The sequence below is a fragment of the Silene latifolia genome, chromosome 11 (assembly GCF_048544455.1).
Source record: "Silene latifolia isolate original U9 population chromosome 11, ASM4854445v1, whole genome shotgun sequence".
NCBI classification, from domain to species: Eukaryota; Viridiplantae; Streptophyta; class Magnoliopsida; order Caryophyllales; family Caryophyllaceae; genus Silene; species Silene latifolia.
Window position 1 is genome coordinate 5,974,469 of NC_133536.1, and position 15,126 is coordinate 5,989,594.

Consider the following 15,126-nt stretch of genomic DNA (forward strand, 5'->3'; position numbering starts at 1 on the left):
AAACATAATACGGAGTAATAATCAAGGTATCATAAAAACAATTCACTCTCAAATCACATAGCCCAATCACATCATACATAAAAAGTAAAAATAATATTCTTACAAGAGAACGCACATACACTTTCACATATTAGAAAAACCCATTAATTAAACATGAAGACAAATACAAATTACAATTATTTGACTGGCAACTTATGTAGATCTGCATAAGTGCACATTACAATTGTCAACAACGACGTCATCTCATTTTCCAATATTAATAGGGAGCTGGAGCTTTGCATAAGTCCTTTTGAACGCTAAGCGATTTAGGCTCCACGTTCTTGGCAAGCCATTGATTGATTTCGAACTTAGTATCTTCAGAAGCGAATATGTAGCCGGGATATTGAGTTTGAACTCTTACGTAGTCAACATACCAACCGGGATATCCGCCACTATTGTCATGGCTCAACTCTAATTTGCAAAGTTTAGACGTAAGACATTTAGAACTGATAATGAAAGAATCTAGTTGATTTCTCTCAAAATAGTCGTAGGGTTTAAGAACTTGCGGCATTATTCCATTTTTTGTCAAATTAGTTGATTCAATCGTATGACCTTGCGCGTCATATAACTTGAGTGTTACCGTTGCGTCTGTACCTGCACTATCGACGTCGCCAGTCTTCACTGATATCCAATGTATGCAAGTATAAGCCTTAACCACATTCTGCGTAAAATTGCAAGCATGTGTTAATAGATTTGATAACCTTATATTAGCATTTAGCAAGCGAATCATGCATGAAGTTTTAACAAAAGTATCATAATATAATCTACAATAAATTATCAAAACCATAAAGCATTAACAATTTGTTAATACCATTACCCGTAAACATGTTATTACCGATTGTTCTATTATATCATGCCGGTACGTGTAGGAAAATGATAGAGTGTGATCTGATCTGAATAGAGTACAACCTAATGACACCATTCCATTTTCATTACGCGTTTCTCATTGATTTTTGGTGACGGAATTGGGTTTTTCTAATGTGTGTCCTTAGGGCACACATTAATAAACCAAATAAGGAAAGATATACAACATATTCTATAAACTTAGTTTTACCATAATCAAGTGAGAATATCCTATGAATCTTTCCTTATTTGGATTATTAATGTGTGCCCTTAACAGGCACACGTTAGAAAAACCCTTATTAATTTAGTATATACATAACTCTCTACAAATTCACATATATATTCAAAAAAGCATAGATTACAAAATGAAATATGAAAACTTACAAAGTGTGTAGCAATAGATGCAAAGGCAAGAAATAGCATAAGAGTAGTGATTAGGGCATCATTATGATTTCCCATGTTATTATTAGTCACTTCTTTTTATTGTTTTTTGAAGTTTGTATGTATAAGTTGATTTGATTAATCAATTATCACGGCTCTATTTATAAGCACTAAGGGTATAATAGATTGAATTAAATATTTTACGGAGTATCTTCTGATAATGTAAAAAAATCTCCTACAGCAAAGTGATGACCTACATAATCATATCCGGATTTTTTTGTCAGTTTATGTTATCTTTGACATTTCTTTTATTTTTTAAGAAGAATAAATTATAAATTACTCCGTCTGTTCTGGTCAATTGTTGTTCGTTGGTTTTGGCACAAAGACCAAGGAAAGAATGGTGAGTCAATTACTAAATGACAAGTGGACAAAATTGTGTGTGAATGATCAATTTGTTTATCAAATTCATTCTTAAAATAGAAAGAACAACAATTGACTGAGACACTCAAAATGGAATAGGACAACAAATGACCAGGTCAAATAGAGTATTTTTTTTTTAAGTAGCACTTTTTAAAACTTACTCCATTTATAATTTTTTTTTTAAATTACTCTCTTAAGTTGACCTCAGGCATAACCAAGATAGTTCTCAGAATCTCAGGTGAAAAAATAAGTAAATGGGTGAAATTGCCCATCGAAAAAATTACTCTCTTCGTTCTCTTTCTCTTGCCAACTTTTGACTCTCTCTCTCTCTCTGTTCATGCTCTTTCTCATCTTCCAGATCCACCCTGCTGCCACCGGCCACCACACCACCCTCACCCCCAATGACCTCCAGACTTCTCCGACGACCTCCCACCCACTACTTGATGTACGGCAATGCCCCCACCGCACGCGCAACCATCCTCATCTGAATTTGCCTACCACAAGCATCACCTCGGATCCCTTCGCACCTAACACACTGACGACTATTCCAACCAACTCTACCTCACAAATTCAAAAAGCTAATATCACTAGGGACGTTGCCGGCAAAATTAAACGCAGATGGGGCGAGAAAGGAGAGATAAGGGTGGCTGGTGGGGTTCTCATGAAAAAGGAGAAAGCTAGTGGTGGGGTGTTAGAGAGGAAGGAGGGGGAGGTGGTTGGTGGGGCAGTTGGGCGAGATAAGGAGGAAGATGGGTGATTTTAACATAAGGTGAAGGAATCTTAGGTGCATTTCGTCATAAGTTTTGTGAAATGGAGGGAAAATTCAAAAAGAGACGGAAATACTCACCAGAGTTGGAAAATGGTAGCAACTTTGTGTCTTAGGTCAACTTAAAGAAGTAATTTAAAAAAAAAAAACTTATAAGGAATAAGTTTAGAAAAGTGCAACTTAAAAAGGAGTAATTTATAACTTACTCCTTTTAGAAAGTGTAAAAAATTAAATAAAATATGTACAAAATCTCAAACCGAAACCGAGTTGACTTGACCTAAAAGCTATCTGATAATTAACCGATATAAACCGAAATGCTATGAAACGAATTCGACCCCACCCGACTCGATGAGTCGAAGACATGAACTGAACTTATTTATGACTTGACCTAAACCAACTCGTACGTCAAATCACCGTACATCCCGACTTGACCAGTAGTACTGCAACTCGATTCACACCGCTTTCTAAGCCGACTCAACTGTCAAGCCCGATCTAACCCGACCTAACCTAGAAATGGAGATCATCATACTCATTCCAAGCCCTTTACGCTTATTTGGGAGCCAACTAACATGTCAATAAATCACCATTTGAGAAAATCTTATGGTTGATTGCCCCAGCTACGCTTAAGTATTTATTTGATTTTTTAATTTATTGGCTTACATTATTATGCCGGCTGATTGATGCTTAATTAGAATGAACGCCTTCTCTTACTCGCCAGGTTTTTTTCCAATTAATGTATTATACAACTGGTTGTATGTACAACTTATTCAATGTAGTTGAGCTTTGTTATAAAATTATCGAGCTCTACTAACAAAATTATCGAGTTATGATACAAAGTTATTGAGCTTAACATAATAATTATTAAGCTCAATAACTTCGTAAAATAGCTCAATAACTTTGTGTAAGAGCTCAACAACTTTGAAGCGGTTGTACAATGCTACTATACAACTGGGTATGGTCTGGTCTCTTTATACAAGAATTTTGTAAAACAGATTCTACAAATATACCCCTTTTGGTTTTATCAGGGGCGTCTTAATAATCACAATGGCCCGGTGCTCCGCAAGAAAATGAGGCCCCAAAAATTACATTTAAAATTTTATATAGCCAATAAACATAGAGTCGATTATTCATTTGCTAAAAAACAAAAAGCATAGAATTAAAATTTGATAACATCATCTATTTATTAAAAACAAAATCACTTGTATTTGATAACTCCTCATATTTACTTGAAAAGTACCCTCCTCCGAGCTTTTCTTGAAACAAATAATTCAATCAAACTTCCATAATCAACCCCAAATTTGATCTACAAGACCTGGACAAAATACAACACACATAAATTAGAATAAGTAAATGAAATTTAATTATGTAGAACAAATTAACAACAACTTGACAAAAGAATTTTGTCAGATGTTACAAAGACTAAACGGCCAAAGTGCCAAACATGTGATGATTATTAAGATCAAAGAAATTACAACTTAAAACTGATTGTTAAAGAAAATTAAAAGAAAAATTTACCTGATATCTCCTTCAGTCCTTTGCTACGCTTTTCAATCAGAAAATCGAGCAATTGTGATGATTTGTTCTAAAAATAAATAATATCTAGAACTTTGTTAGATAGGTAATCTTATTGAAAGAAAAATTTGGAGAATACAAGTGATTATTGTGAATTTGAGAGAGATATATAATCAGAAAATAAGATCGTTTGATTATTTTCAGTATATGAGATTAATGGGAAATTGGGAATCTTAAAGCTATATTGGGAAGGAGGAGAAGATTACGCCTGATTGATAGTGTATGATATCTTAAACGTTATTCACTCATTCATTAAGGAAACAATACGGAATAGGAGAAGTTTTTTTTTTTTTTTTTTTTTTTTTTTTAACTGGCCGAGTTTTTGGGCCGAAATTTTGGAGTCCCGGTTCCTGGGCTCAGCCTGAACCGGCCCAAAGCCGCCCCTGGGTTTTATGGGGTCGTTTTCATGTTAGTGGAATCCGCTCTACATAACATTAATTTAAAATTGTTAACAATAGACCAACTGTTTTAATATATGCCAAATGAAGATATGTTAAGAAATTAAAAAGGAAAATAATGTCATTATTATTTTCATTTAAAAGTTTAATAATAATCATTTGATGAAATGATCAATCAACCTAGCATGTATTCTGTTAGAAAATCGCGGATCTTACTAAACTTTCATGTGAGCAAATCTTCATGTTGATAGTCAAGTAGGCAGCTGGACATTTATTTTTCCCATGCATGTATTCGTCGATCTGTTACGACAGCCATACTCACGCAACGAAATATGGCATGTTACCTTTTTATATTACTCTTTCAGTTTGTTAATTATTAGTTCATACAATTTGCAAATAAAAGAGAAGTTAAATTGCAAAATAGAAAATCCCTTTTTATTTTGAGTAACAAAGTGAATAATAAGAGAGAAGTTAAATTGAGAAAGTCTGAAATTAGTTAACACGAAAACTAATTTGTCGACCACGTCTAGCATTTGGAGTCCATCCAAATTCCAATTACATAAAGCCCAATTACAACAAGTGAACAAACCGAAATCTCCAAAACACCTCCATTTGTATAGTGTATTAGTCCATGCCCACATTGCCACTTGAACCAATATTTCTTAGAAAAATGATAATGTAGTCTAAAGTAGGGATGGCAATGGATCGGATCTGGACCGAATCCTACAGGATCCAGATCCAAATCCATTTCACTGATGGTGTACCCAGATCCTATCCAGATCCTAAGGATCTAAAATTTCAAGATCCATATCCAGATCCTATGGATCCGGGTAGGATCTGGGTCCAAAACGGATCTCAACAAGTTTCTGAAATACAGTAGCGCAATACCTTAGTAACATCAAAGTTTAATGTTACAATAGCTAATTAGTGAATTAATTAGTAAGCCAATTTGATTGTACAAACAAAGTTGATAGGAAACGAACCTGATTGTACAACTGAGAAAACCAAGATCGAAGAGATGAGAGTGTCACAATAGAAGATCGAAGAGAGTCGTTGACTCGACGGTCAGACTGTCAGACGGAGGAACACATCCGGCGTCACATCTTTGAGGGAAATGAGTTTGATATGGTAATTTGGAAAAATTAGGGTTTCAAAGCTTTGAGGAAAAACGGAGAGTCGGATCGAGGGTTTCAAATTAGACTTAAAAAAAAGGAAATGGGCTTAAGCTTATTAATTAGATGGGCTTGAGCTTGGGTGAGAAACTTAGACATAGGAAAATATATGGATCCGAGTATCGGATCCGGATCTCAGGGGAAGGATCCAGATCCGGATCCTTAAAATCATATATGGATCTGGATCCGATCCGGATCCTACGGATCTAAAATAATGGAATCCAAATCCGGTCCAATGGTATTGGATCTGGCGGATCCGGGGCGGATACCCGATCCATTGCCATCCCTAGTCTAAAGACATGTTAGTATTCATCGTCTCATAATTTTAGTGACATTAAAAATTGGGTTTTTGTCAAAAACTACCTTATATTTAGAGGTATTTGTAAAAAAAACTACCTTATATTATTTTTCTTGTTTTAGACTACCTTTGTTTTCTCATTTTTTGGTCAAAAACTACATACCCTGAAAATATGGCGAGATTTGGTCGATTTAGTGACATTAACCTATCTCACATGACTTTCTAACATCAAACAAAAATGATCAACTGCGTCCAAATCAAAATTTAACTTCAGACAAGCAAAATTAATGAATTTCTCATTTCAATAATAACTACAAACATCTACTAAAGTTTAGCGTAAGTACTTTATGACTTCCCAAAATCGGGCTTTACTGCTTTAGTAAGATTAAAACATAAAAGAGTCATGTGAGATATGTTAAAGCCGGAAAATAGACCAAATATGTTTAGATTCTTAGCGTAGGTAGTTATTGACCAAAAATAAAGAAAACAAAGGTAGTTGAAAACAAAAAAAATAATATAAGATAGTATTTTTACAAATACACCTAAATATAAGGTAGTTTTTGACAAAAAAAACCCTTAATAATTCTACCAGTAAATTAGCAATTTTAGTGACATTAATAATTCTACCAGTAAATTAGCAAAGTAATAAACAAGAAAAAAATAATAAGTAAAGAATAATGGCATTTCATGTTGCTTGCCCAATTACTTGGTAAGTAGTACTACGAATTAATCAGTGTTAACGAATTATTTATTATTCATTAGTCTTAAATTTTAATTAATTTTTCTGTCGTCATACACTTATTCGGTCCGATCATTTGTTAACTTTTTTTTTGAGAATATTTAGTTAAACTAAACAAATGATTGAGACGGATATACAAAACGGTATATAATCTATGGCTTAATTTTTTTCTAATTTGTTTTCCCTCGTTTTTTCTAACTAACGATGTTGTTGTTGTGTTCGCGCGCAAATTAGCAAGAGGATATGTTACTGTGCGCTAGGGTTCCCGACGAAAAGGGGGAAAATCAATTTCGTCGGAGAAATTGAAAAAATCGAGGAGTTCTTGAAGGATCCATGGTTGTTTAAGGTTAAGGATGGTGCTACTGTTCAAGTCGCCGTTCCAAAACTCGTCGTTTCGTCGCCAGAGGTTGATGATCCGGCGGTGGTTGTGGCGGCGGCGGATAAGCATGCCGCGTTTCGAAAGAAAGGTGCTGTTGATTCGGAGGTCGCTGAGGAATATGCGCAGCGGTTTGAGTGTGGTGTTTTGAAGGTATTGCTGATTTTGATTGTAGTTAATTAGGGTTTTGGTAATTGATTAGGTAGAGTTTTGAGTGATTTGATTGAGGCATGTAGAATTTGAATTTTGATTTTGAAGGATATGATTGAGTGTTGTTTAGTAGCTAAAGTTTGCGGATTTGATTTCTGGGAAATTAGGCTAAATTTGGGGAGTAAATGTGTAAAGTTGAAATTTTGTTTAATTTGATTTGTTAATTTGAGTAAATAATTGTTGTTCTTGAGCAAAAGGTTGAAGATTTTGCCTGTTATTTTCGAGACTTGTAGGATTTTATTTCAGTTAATATAACTGAGTATAGTTGAGTAGATAAAGTTTATGATTTGATTTCTGAGGAATTAAAATAAGTTGGGGGAGTAAATGTGTGAGTAATTTTGTTTAGGTTGATCAGTTAAGTTTTGTAAATACTTGTTGACGAGCAAAAGATTAAGATTTTGATTGTTGAGGATGGAGAATGAATAAGGGATTATCAACTACGGGTAAAATTTGATTACTCTTGTTGTTGCCATGTCTTACGTCTTGTTAACTTTGCAAATTTGATTCTTGAAGAATGGGAATGAATTGTGAAGTAAACTAAGGTTTTGATGTTGTATATAGTGAGTTGTGGGTTTTATTGTGCTGGTATGCTGTCATGTTTTGGGGATTGACTAGTTGAAATTTGATTAGTTTGGTTGATTGTTTGATTTGACTAGGTTTTGTTCACATGCGAAAGTTTTCAACTTTGATTGTTGTTTGTTGATGATTGAGAATGAACTGGGGGTGAACAATTCTTTGTTATTTGATAGTTCTGATAGTATTTGGTATGTTGCTCAGCTAAAGTTTGCAAATTTGATTGGTGATGAATATGAGGATGAATTGGGGAGTAAACTATAGTATAAAGGTTAAATATTGGCATGCTGTGGAATTCATTGTTATTTGTCATTTCTCTCGCAACTTTTATGACTTAGTTTTATGAACAATAAGGCTTGAGTTTGTAGCTTCTGGTCTTTTGAGTGATCAACTGAAGCTAGCTGTACAAGCTTGAATAGAAATCATTTGTTTGGAATTATGTGTGCAGTGGACGGTTTTAGTTGTTAGTGTTTATCAGTGTGCTGAGTTGCTTGTATCATATGTATTGGTATGTTGTAGTTACCTTTGTGTCTACTATCAGGAACCCCCTAAAGATACAAATGTAGAGGAGCAGACTGAAGTGAATGCAAATGTTAATTTGATGTGTCAATTATGCTTCGCTGGTGAAAATGAAGGGAGCGAGAGAGCAAAGAAGATGCTTCCTTGCAGAGAGTGTGGAAAAAAGTATCACAGGAATTGCTTAAAGACTTGGTCTCAACACAGAGGTTTTATCATCACCCTTTGCGACTCTTCGGTTGTCAAAGCCATGAATATCCATATAACGTGTTTAGTTGTCTTGCAGATCTTTTTCATTGGAGTTCCTGGGCATGCCCCACCTGCCGTACATGTGAGGTAATTGCTTCTTGCAATATCCTTTTGTCAGGCAGCTTTTGTCATTGGACTCATTGCCCCTTACGGTACTTTGGGCTTCAAAGTCATTTCTGCTTCTAGTTTGGTTAATTTTGTTATTTGCTGATAATATTGTGAAATTCATTATCTAAAAAAATTGACTACTTGCAATTGTGAATTATAGATCTTCCACTTGTCTCTTCACTAGTTTACTATCCAGACTGATGCTTGTTTTAATATATAGGAAAGAACATCTACTGTCTTGTGATGATTAGTATGAAGAGGTTGTTGGTTATAATATATGTCTGCGTATATTGATTGCCTTTGACACTGCATGTTTTCAGGTTTGCTGCAGGCATGGAGATTGTAATAAGTTCAAATTTTGTAAGCGCTGTGATGGTGCTTGCCATTCTTACTGTATGCAGCCTCCACATAAGGTTGTCCTTTTTAAATTTTGTTATTTAAGTTGACAGTTTTTATTGATTTGTTCCAGTGATTGTGACTTTTATTCTTTTTGCCGGTGCAGAATGTTAGTTCTGGACCTTACCTGTGCCCCAAGCATACAAAATGTCACAGTTGCGAGTCAAATGTTCCCGGAAATGGACTGAGTCTCAGGTATTAAGCAGTACTTGTATATTGAAGATTTATGGTGTTATTTTTTTAGATTTAGTTTATTAGCCTGCAGGGGGTTTTGTTGTCAGTGTTGGCTGCTTAAGAGTTCAGACACTTCGCTTGCCGTTGCACTGTTATTTTACTCTTTAATAGCTTTGTATGATGTTAATCTATATGGTTTCTGATTTTAAATACACATGACAAACTAGCGTTGGATTTTTCTTGAGAATGCTGGTTACTGGCTTCAGATATAATTTTATTAGTTCTTGGCATCTTCGTTGTTAGCCAGTAATGTTAGTTGTGGGCTCCTTAAGCTATATTATCTGTCTAGTAATATTAATTATTCAATATTGTCATTCTTCAAGAGAGAGTTTCTGTGTTTTGAAGCTAAACATATACTGTACAATATTGTAATCCTGGTTCTTGTAATTAATCTGTGGAGTCAAAGACATTATTCTTTGGCTCATTGAACTTTGTGTGGTTCTTATGTTGTGAAGTAGCAATTGGGAAATGTGAACATTTAGGTTATTTTTATTATGGTTCATCTGAAAACAGTCTCACTGTACAGAGTAATTCTGTGTTGTATGTCCTTGCCGCTCAGGTGGTTTCTACAGTATACATGTTGTGATGCGTGCGGTAGATTGTTTACCAAGGGAAATTACTGTCCTGTTTGTCTAAAGGTATTTCTCCTTCTATATGATTCTATTATACAGAGTTTCTAATGCCTTGGAATATCTGCAGTTTTTTATACTGCAGCCAGTCATAGTGTTTGATTCTAAAAAAATTCCTGCCTGCTTTTAATAGCTGACTTTAAAGCACTTGGAGAGTTTTTTTCTTATGTTTCTCTTTTTCTACTTATTGTTTTCCTCTATATATACTCGGTTTATTTGGCATCTCTCCTGATTGCAGAATGGTGATCTGTAAGACCTCTGTTTAGTTTATTGTTTCAGTGAAAATTTGGCTAATGTTCTCTCCAATGTTGCAGGTTTACAGGGACTCCGAAGCAACACCTATGGTATGTTGTGATATTTGCCAGCGCTGGGTGCATCGTCAGTGTGATGGAATCAGGTTCATTGCCACATCTGTGTGGCTTACACTATTTTCTTTATTGTCTAGCTTTTTCAGTTGATAAATCCGATGATAGGCGTTTCTCTAAATTGCCGCATCTCTTTCAGTAGTCCTTGTTCATCTCAATCTAAACCGTCCACATGCAACTTGCAGAGACGTTTCTTACCCTGGCAGCCTTTGCCTTTTGTATCTCCGTCCCTTCATTTTGTATATGAAGTTTTATATTTTAATACGCAGGGTTTTACATATTGCACTAATGTGCTACCTAATTTTGGCTTCTTTCCAATGGACAGTGAAGAAAGATATATGCAGTTTCAATTAGATGGAAATCTTCCGTACACATGCCCAATGTGCCGGGGCGAATGCTACCAGGTGTGCGATGTGCCCATTGAATATCTGCCTTTTTATTTCTCAGTTCCTTTCATATGTTTTAATGTTACATCCACCCTGTTTTCTGATCTGTTTTATGGGTTATATATGCAGGTTAAAGATCTTGAGGATGCTGTGCAGGAGCTGTGGAGGCGAAGGGATGAAGCAGATAAAGACTTAATTACAAGCCTGAGAGCAGCTGCAGGATTTCCAACTCAGGATGATATTTTTTCTATTTGGCCTTTTTCCGATGATGAGAATAACAATCCAAATGCTAGGAGTGCCAAGTCCTATTGTAAAAGTCTGGCAGATTGTTCCCCAACGAAGATCAAGGAATCCGGCAAAAAGAAATCAAGCAAAAACTATGCAAAGAAATATTGTCACCTGAAGTGCTTGGATGGTAAAATGGAGAAGTTTCCTGAAGATCACCATTATCCTCAGTCATTTGGATTTGTAAAGAGCAAAGAAGAAGATGCTTTTCATCAAGATGGACCAGGCTTATTTTCGTCTTCCATTGCTGGAAATTTTAGTTCTCCTAATAGAAAGGGTCCCATTAAAGAACACGGAGTTTTGAAGCGCAAATATGTGGATGAGGTTATTGGGACTAATGTTGAGAGCACAGCAACCATTTCACAGATTAAAACTAAGAATGTCAGTTACGGTACGATTAGTGAGGAGGCGGGGAAAATCTCCACCAAGCCTAAGGCGGCGAAGGGAACTAAACTAATCATACACATAGGAGGGCAAAATAAAACTATAGCTACTTTTCCAAGGTCCGATTTGTCAAGTTATCAGAGGGAACAAGATCTGATGCCTCTTTGTGGTAAGCTTGTGCTATGAACCTGTTTATGCAGCTTGTCTATTTCTGTTTTGTACGGGCAAATATTACTGTTGTTTGGGTCCATCAAGGTCTACAAAAAAACGTATATTTATGATTAAGCCGAGCCCTATTCTAGATTTCAAGTGTGGTGTTTTTTTTCTTTATCGTATCAAGTCCAGTTGTTTCTCGACTGAAAACTAGAGCTGTATTCCTATTGTGTGCATTAAAGCTGCTTCATGGATTCTGAATGTATTCCTTTAAGTTGAAAGATGTTCGAATCCATGACAATATTTTGTGATCTTTTACATCTCTATATGTAAGATTCTTCTTAGTTGGTCTTTAATCTTTTGTTGGTTCTTCGCCTAACAGGTGGCAATGAAGCTGTGAGTCAACATGGAATTGGTGAACATCTTGCAGATAGATTAGACGGGGCTTCAAACTCGGATGATGGTATGTAATATGTACTTCATTCCATCTATATTGTCCCCATTTGACTTTGGTGGTCATGTGATATTGACTTGACGATAATAATTTATCAAAAAATTGCAAAAATGATAGTATGGAAATAAATTGTTTTGATATATCGGAACGTTACAAACACACTGTATCTCGATGAACTTTTGAGAAATTTAATTGTTAAAGTTGGCATTGGTTGGTTGACCGCTTAAGTCAAATACGCACAATGGATTTGGGATGGAAGTAGTATATGTTTCTGCTATCATGTGTAGATCTTAAACTGAAATGTTCTTATGATTTCTATACCCTGTGGAATTTGCAGGTTATAGAATTTACAACCCCCCTCACAGTGAAAGAGTGAAATCAAAGGAGCGTAACATAATTAAGCTTGTTAAAGGCAAATTTGGAGTTTCTGGCACAAATGTGATACCTGAGAAAGGAAACAGATTGTTTAATTCAGAAAACACACATTTGATGTTATCAAAGAGACACAATGACTGCAGTACAACTGTCGAAGGGCTCCAAAAAGGCGAGAAAGTGGTTTTGAGAAGTCATCCTGAGAACAGGCCTGATATATCTGGTGACAGCAATAGAAGTAGGAAGCCAGTTCTTTCATCTCTTGATGCTTCACTGAAAGACTCGAGGCCCTTGCTAAGAATCAAATTCAAGCGTCCTCCTCTGACTTCTTTGGGTCCACTAGGTGATGAAGAGAAGTTATCGGTGAAGAAAGGTCAAAGGTCAAAAAGAAAGAGGCCGTCATTTTTCACAGAAAACCGTAAACATCAGGTTGAGGATGAGAACCTAACGAATGAAATCATGGATGCTAACTGGATATTGAAGAAGTTAGGTAGACATGCTGTAGGAAAGAGGGTTATGGTTCATCAGCCATCCGACAATTCTTGGTGAGTCTCCATTTCATGGTAAAACAAATATATCTGGTTTAGTTTGGGGCGAGTGTTCTTGATAGTTGATAAATGATATAGCCATTTGTTATGATCAAATAAGAAAAAAAAAAGCTGCACTAATCATATTCTTGTAAAAAGACCTAACATCTTGTTTGAATGGAGGGATCTGAAGGAAAAAGGGACGAGGACTATTCCCGATGTTTGGTTAAGGGAGGAGGACGATATCCTTGTTTGGTTAGCAAATTGAGTTGCATGGAAGTACACAAATCAATTTTCCCTTCTTGCAAATTATATTGTATTAACACAGAAAGATTTTGATGATTATAAATTTGCTCTAGTCTTCCTCGCCTTCCCTTTCCCCTTGTCCATTCCCATTCCCGCTTATTATTGCATCTAAATAAAGCCTAATCGAGAAAACAATCCAATGATCCTCCCTTCACGGCGTAGAGTATACAGTAAACGCTTATCTTCTCAGGTTTTTGTATACGTATATTGAAAGTTAAATTCTGGTGAATATTGTGGTTGTAGACTATTTGGTTCGAGGAATTAATTGTTTTATAAATTCACTTATCCAGGCATAACGGAGTTGTCAATGACGTTGTCAAGGAGACTTCGTTGTTGTCTATTGATCTTGATGACGGAAGAGCCAAGACAGTGGAGCTTGGAAAGCAAGGTATTAGAATGGTCTCATATCATCAAAAGTGACTCAACTCGATCCATGAAGTTGTATTACATGTTGCTATATCAAAGCCTTTCATGGAGGAATTTTTCCTCTGTTTTTTTGGTTTAAACATTTTTTACCACCCATGAAGTGGCGAAAACTGTAGATGGTAGATGGCAGGCAGCTGCCTTCTTGTGTTAGCCGCTACTCGCTACTCCGTCCATGTAAATGATGTAGGAATTTGCTGCTACTACATGTTACAGGTTTTCAACATTTGTTGTCGTCTTTAAATGATCATTTTAACAAGCATTTTTTTTGTCAAATTTTTTGTCAAGAAAAACACAAATTCTGGTTTAAGATGGAGACAGGCTAAATACATACCAAACATAAATTCTTGTTTAGGACGAAGGTATCCGTCTTAAACTCAAGATAAAAGGTGAAATTGGAGATTTTTGTTAGGGTTTTTCCCATCGATTTTGAATACATGGGATTTGGGAATGATCCATAAAAACAACAGCAACTCTCCTATAGGATTTATTTTGCACTATTTATATGCAAAGACGCTTTGCATAAAGAATATGTGTATTAACAAACCCTATGAGTAAGAGAAGACTTTTATTCTAATTAATTATTGATAAGCCGGCCTACATGATAATGCACACAATTTTCTACATGATAATAATTTAAAACGAATAAATTAAAAAATTAAATAGATACTTTAGCATAGCTGGGGCAATCAACAATAAGGCTCTGTTTGGTAAAACTGACTGAAAAGGTACCTGAAAAGTTATCTGAAACCTGATAAGGTAACTGAAATTAAAAAGGTACCTGAAACCTAGTTGAAAATTGGAAACTGATAAGGTACTTGATTAATTGTAAAGTGTTTGGTAAACTACCTGAAAAGGTAACTGATTTTTTGTAAAATGACATAAAAGGACATTAATAATTATAATAAATTAATTTAAATAAAGGGTAAATATGTAAAGTAGAACATTTCAGCTACCTGAAACTTTAAAAAGCTACCTGGAGTAGCTTTTCATCTCAAGTACCTAAAAAGTCATTTCAGGTATCTGAAATGACTTTACCAAACAGTACTAGGTAAAACAACTACCTAAAATATTAGTCAAATCACATTGCTTGGTCAAATCAAATATCTGAAATGTCTTGTCAAACATAACCTAAGACTTTCTCAAATAATGAAGGTTTACTGAATTACATGAAACAACAAGAACAAATATGTGTATTTACAAAGAAACAACAAGAACAAATATGTGTATTTACAAACCCGATGATTATTTAAGAGAAGGCACTTATTCTAAATAATCATCGACCAGTCGATATACATACTATATAATGCCTGCCGCATACAATTTACATGGTTTACTGACATGACATGTATGTTTGCACGAATTATTATCATTGAGCACTAACAAACATGTTGATTCATTATGTTATATAATTATGTAATAAAATATTTAATCTAAATTCATTATGCCCTTGCACTTTATAAATAGAGCCGTGATCATTATTATTGATTAGTCAATTTCACTTATACATACAAAACTTCGAAAAACAATAACAAGAAATTTAAGTGACTAA

The 15,126-nt window shown here is 35.1% G+C and overlaps 1 protein-coding gene across 1 annotated transcript; it reads left to right on the forward strand.

Moving 5' to 3' along the window:
• Window positions 1-6,527: 6,527 nt before the first annotated feature.
• On the forward strand, window positions 6,528-13,867 carry LOC141610791 (uncharacterized). The gene is made up of 13 exons (XM_074429051.1): window positions 6,528-6,598; window positions 6,863-7,157; window positions 8,329-8,512; window positions 8,590-8,639; window positions 8,981-9,073; window positions 9,163-9,251; window positions 9,850-9,928; window positions 10,234-10,316; window positions 10,610-10,688; window positions 10,800-11,508; window positions 11,875-11,955; window positions 12,284-12,863; window positions 13,442-13,867. The coding sequence occupies exons 1-13, from the start codon at window positions 6,567-6,569 to the stop codon at window positions 13,569-13,571; spliced, it is 2,484 nt and encodes an 827-aa protein (XP_074285152.1). The 5' UTR covers window positions 6,528-6,566; the 3' UTR covers window positions 13,572-13,867.
• Window positions 13,868-15,126: the final 1,259 nt, after the last annotated feature.

Coding starts and splice junctions, on each gene's coding strand:
- LOC141610791 (XM_074429051.1), top strand. CDS start 6,567: ATGGCATTTCATGTTGCTTGCCCAATTACTTG. Junction 9,252..9,849: donor GGAAATGGACTGAGTCTCAG/GTATTAAGCAGT, acceptor CTTGCCGCTCAG/GTGGTTTCTACAGTATACAT. Junction 10,317..10,609: donor CGTCAGTGTGATGGAATCAG/GTTCATTGCCAC, acceptor TCCAATGGACAG/TGAAGAAAGATATATGCAGT.